We start from the raw sequence: 4,659 nt of genomic DNA, 5'->3' as shown, positions 1-4,659 counted from the left end.
CATATTATATCATAACCAAAAGCCGGTAATACCCGATTGAGCACTTTCGTTATCGACCGACCTTTTTGACGACCCGATTAAGCTCGGTAAAAAAAAAATATTGTGAACAACGTTGTCAGATTGAAAACTAACTATTAGGCTGGCAACACACTAGCGTTATTTTATCACGCGACATTTTTACCGCGCCGTAATTTTACTGTGCGTTTTGTTAAAGTACATGAATAGAGCACAACACACGAGTGTTGCGCAGTAAAATTATGGTGCGATATTTCGAAAACTGTCACGTACACCTTGACTTTACTCCCGTACGTATATAAATAAACGCCATAAACTATAAATATAAAATGTAAAATTTATACGATCATATCACGATTTTGTTAAAATATTATTGTGACTTTAATTTTTAATTAATAAAATAAATAATTAATTTAACTGTGGCGAAGGGGCAAAAAAAAGGCATCGAGAACTGCGGGTTGGACCACCTCGTTATAAACGATCTGAGCCATGTCAGCAAGTAGGTCGTCGAAACGTATAAATGTTTTTAATCCAAAGTCGAAATTTAGATACTCAGCACTCTTACTGCGAGATCACTAAAAATATTTTCGATACTCTCTCGAAGAAATAAACCTAGATGCATCTTCGTACGTTGCACCTGCGCTTATAACGAGTTGTATGGGAATTGCGTAAATATAAAAGTGATCGTTAGCGTCTAAGATTACAAAATCGATAAGATTATCGTGCGCATCGTACATTGATAAGGTTTTCGAAATAGTATATTTTTTTTATTTTTAGTTTTAAAAACCATATCTGGTAACATTAACATTTTCGACCGTTAAAAGTTTAAAAAAGTAAAAGTTGGTCCGGGGAACGCGACGCATAGCCGTGTAGTTACGTGTTTGATGGAGATGAAAAACCGGTAGGTTCCTAGTTGCCGAAAGACCGGCGGCGTGTACTCAAGGGTACACGTGCAAAACGCCCAATTTAAATAATTGATGACCGTTACCATAACATACAACAAAAAAATAAAGACCTATACAATATGTGTCTGATCTCGCGATTCGTGTTCTCAAGGTCGATACCGTCCTACTTCCGATGGCTGAGCATATTTTCGTGGTTCAAGTACGCCAACGAGGGACTTCAAATAAACCAGTGGTCGGACATTGACTACATCGAGTGCAACAGAGTGAACACGACTTGCCCCCGTTCCGGACACGCAGTCTTGGAATCCAACAGCTTTGTAGAGGTAAACGCGCGCGAACACGTGCACATTTATATGCAAATACGTATACAGATCGAGCATGTAACAAACCTGACGACGACCCACCGGTTTCGGGGATCACTTCGAAATTTACGGTCGATCCGTTCAGAAGTGGATCCAGATCAAGTGAACCGGGGGAAGGGAGAGTTTAAATTCAACTAGCACACATAACACGGATATATAATAACCGGATAACACGTTATCCGGTTTTTGCAACGGTTTCGAATAGTATTCTTATATAAAAATACATTCAATCGATTTTATTCAATTTGTTTTAAGTAAATTTTAAGCTGTGGCCGGGTTTCGTCGTTGACGTTCTAAAAAGCTGTAAGTTAATTTTCTTCGATGAACGATCGCCTGTGATCCACCGCTGGATCCGTGTACGATATGCATGCGTCGACAGCTCCACACGAATTAGAGAGGAAATTCTCTGTGCACCGTTGTTCCCTTTTAATTGAGCTATAGAAACGCTTTATGACGAAATGATTTCCGCACGATTTTTTTCCTGCGAACCCCCTAATGTGGCGCCCGTTTATACGTGGCCCGATATTAACGGGAAGCGAATATCGCGTTTTCGTCTGTAACTAGACAACAAGTGAGCATAAGTATCGTGTTTGTTGTAATTATTTCTTCCAGCGCACGTTGAATATAAGTGCACAACGTTACGTAACATCATTGTGAGCTATGTCGCAATTGTGGAGGGGTAAACCGGAATCGTGAGTGCGTTTGTGGTTTTTTTTTTTTATTAAAAGTGCACGCTATTCGTCGGTATACCGTTTAATTTTTTTTGCTCTTTCGATATTTTACACAACATCCATACGCATTCATAAACAACGGATGAAGGAAGATTCCTACTTTCGTAACAACATTACAGTATTTCAATATTTGAGAAAAATCTGACCGCAGTACTGTAATATTCGAATAATTCAGTTGCACTAAAAATTCTGTATCACTGTATTCTGTATTACTCGTTTTAGGAATCTAGTTCTTAGTGGATTTAGTAGAAGTCCTAGCAGATCGTATGGAATTCTATACTCCACGCGTGTACCATAATAATATCAAATGTAATATTACGTATTATCTATCCGTTTATCTCCCCGAGAGTATGAAACGCAGAAAAATTACCACCCGCAACCAAGTAAACCTACATCACGTTTGATGAAAATAAAATTAAAAACTTTTTTCGGTTAGTCGATTATTCATATTTTTTTTCCCCCCGTTTTCAGTCGAACCTCACCATGGACATTGTGTCGCTGCTGCTGCTGGTCGTCGCCTTTCGGTTCATGGCATTCCTATCTCTCCTAATCCGAACGTCGAGAAAGTAACGTTCTCGGATCTACGTATAATGATAATATTATACGCACACACATCACACACAAAAATGTATGCATAAATACACCTAAATTAAAAACAACCATCAAACACGATTTCAAACGATCTTTGCGGATTCCTCGTCCACCACAGTTGCCGCCGCCGCCGCCGCCGCGAAGGTCATCACTATTTGAACGGATGCCAGAAATACGAGTATATGTAAATAATGTATTCTTGCTATAGCTAGTCCGAATGTAGACCGATGAATAGATGAACAAGCGAAGTTGTATTCTTTTTGTACAGATAAATAAATTGTCGTTATAATATATATTTTTTTGTGTAAGATTATAAAAAAATAAACGTTAATTGAATTGAAAAAAAAAAAAAGAAAAACAAATAATCACCTCAGAACTCCGAACGCGTTTACGATCTCGTGTTAGTCCAGTGAACGTGACAGTGAAGATCACAACCGTCGAATGTACAGTAACATTTGCGTTTTTATTTCGGCGGATAAGCAATACGCGTACACGTACACCTATTGATTATCGCGGTCGGTAGTAACGTCGTTGAAATCGATAAAACATGATTGAGCCCAGCTAATTAGCCTGATAGCACCCGGTTTTACCTTTTTACCTGCAAAAAACGCAACTCGATTGCGCCCAGTGAAGTAGCTCAATAGCACTCCGTGAAATATAAAGTCTTGCCTTTCTAACAATTTTCACATATACTATTTAAAAATACGGTCAATGTGTAAAACTCAAAGTTTAAGTTAGGTTAGATTATCAATTTTCCATCGAGTGTTTATGTTGACAATGATGTGACAAAAGATCTTAGCGTACTCAATGAACACAATCACCACATAATTTCAGAAAACATAGTAAACAAATAATAAATTGCAGAATAAAAAAAAAATGTGAAAACGACTTCTTTACGAGACCGAATAAAACAATTAGACAAGAACTACGTAGCACAGAAAATTGTCAGTCCTAAGCCTGTAAAATTGGGAGGGAAAATTGTTAAAATGATAATTTAACCTAATTTAAACTTTGAGTTTTACACTCCAAATGTATTTTTAAATACTATATTTGAAAATTGTTAAAAATGCAAGACCTTATATTTCACGGAGCGCTATCAAGCTAATTAGCTGGGCGCAATCGTGTTGTGTTTTTTTCATGTAAAAAGATAGGACGGGCGCAATCGCGTTACAGCCCGTTGAAATCATAGGCGTGCGCAGACCTCTTTTTCAGAGTATGCAAAAGGTTGCCACTGCCTATCCCTGCCATCACCGACCGTTAATTTAAGTGTTCAAAATGCTGATAAAAATATTTACACAAATGTCTAAATTAACTGTTTAAATTAAAATTTTAATTTTTTCTAAAAAAAAAAGAAACTAGACAGTCATTTATTAATTGTTATAATTAGCTTCATAATTTATGAATAAAACTTAAAATAAATTACGAAAAAAATATTTCAAAAAATTAAAATACATTTGATGAATAATTATAATTAATCATAAATACAACGATTTTGCGTTCAGTTGAGTTATTAATATCACCAATAATATCTTCGGGATTTTAATTTAAAGCTCTTTCTTGCTCTGTATTTGAAAGGTGTTTAATCACTCTTAAAGCATAGTACTTTTTAATTTGATTAACACATTAAATCCTATCTGTAGTACAAAATGTGTGTTTCAAAAATAAATAAAAATGTCTAAGACTGAATATAAAAATATACTGAAAATCATAATGTAATACAAAATTACATAATAAACATTTAAAACCCAAATGCGTTATAATTTTTATTTATTTCATGCATTTTTAGAAGAAAGGTCCCATGTTCAAGGTAAAAATATAACACATTTTACAATTAACAAAATTATGCAAATCCTTAATATATTTTGACTTAAATAATAGCATTGATTATAGAATAGACTATTCTATAATCAATGATATTAGGTATTCAATACTAGCTCTTCATATTTCAAACTTGTAAAATTTGTAAATTTTAACCTAGACATAGGAGAAAATTTCGGGGAGGGGGGTTACAACCCCTTAACCCCCATCCCACCCTTAGGTGCGCCACTGCTCTTA

At 35.6% G+C, this 4,659-nt stretch overlaps 1 protein-coding gene across 1 annotated transcript in view; it reads left to right on the top strand.

Moving 5' to 3' along the window:
* LOC112693168 (protein white) overlaps positions 1 to 2,899 on the top strand; it is a 19,292-nt gene extending 16,393 nt beyond the window's left edge. The window contains exons 12-13 of the mRNA XM_025568114.1: positions 1,072 to 1,243; positions 2,485 to 2,899. Coding sequence (XP_025423899.1) covers positions 1,072 to 1,243; positions 2,485 to 2,583 — 271 coding nt within the window. The 3' untranslated portion in view covers positions 2,584 to 2,899. The remainder of the gene's footprint in view (positions 1 to 1,071; positions 1,244 to 2,484) is intronic.
* The last annotated feature ends 1,760 nt before the right edge of the window (positions 2,900 to 4,659 follow it).

The sequence above is a fragment of the Sipha flava genome, unplaced genomic scaffold (assembly GCF_003268045.1).
Source record: "Sipha flava isolate LNK unplaced genomic scaffold, YSA_version1 81_pilon_pilon, whole genome shotgun sequence".
NCBI lineage: Eukaryota > Metazoa > Arthropoda > Insecta > Hemiptera > Aphididae > Sipha > Sipha flava.
Note: the sequence above shows the minus strand (reverse complement) of the source record. Positions and strands in the feature narration are given on the sequence as shown.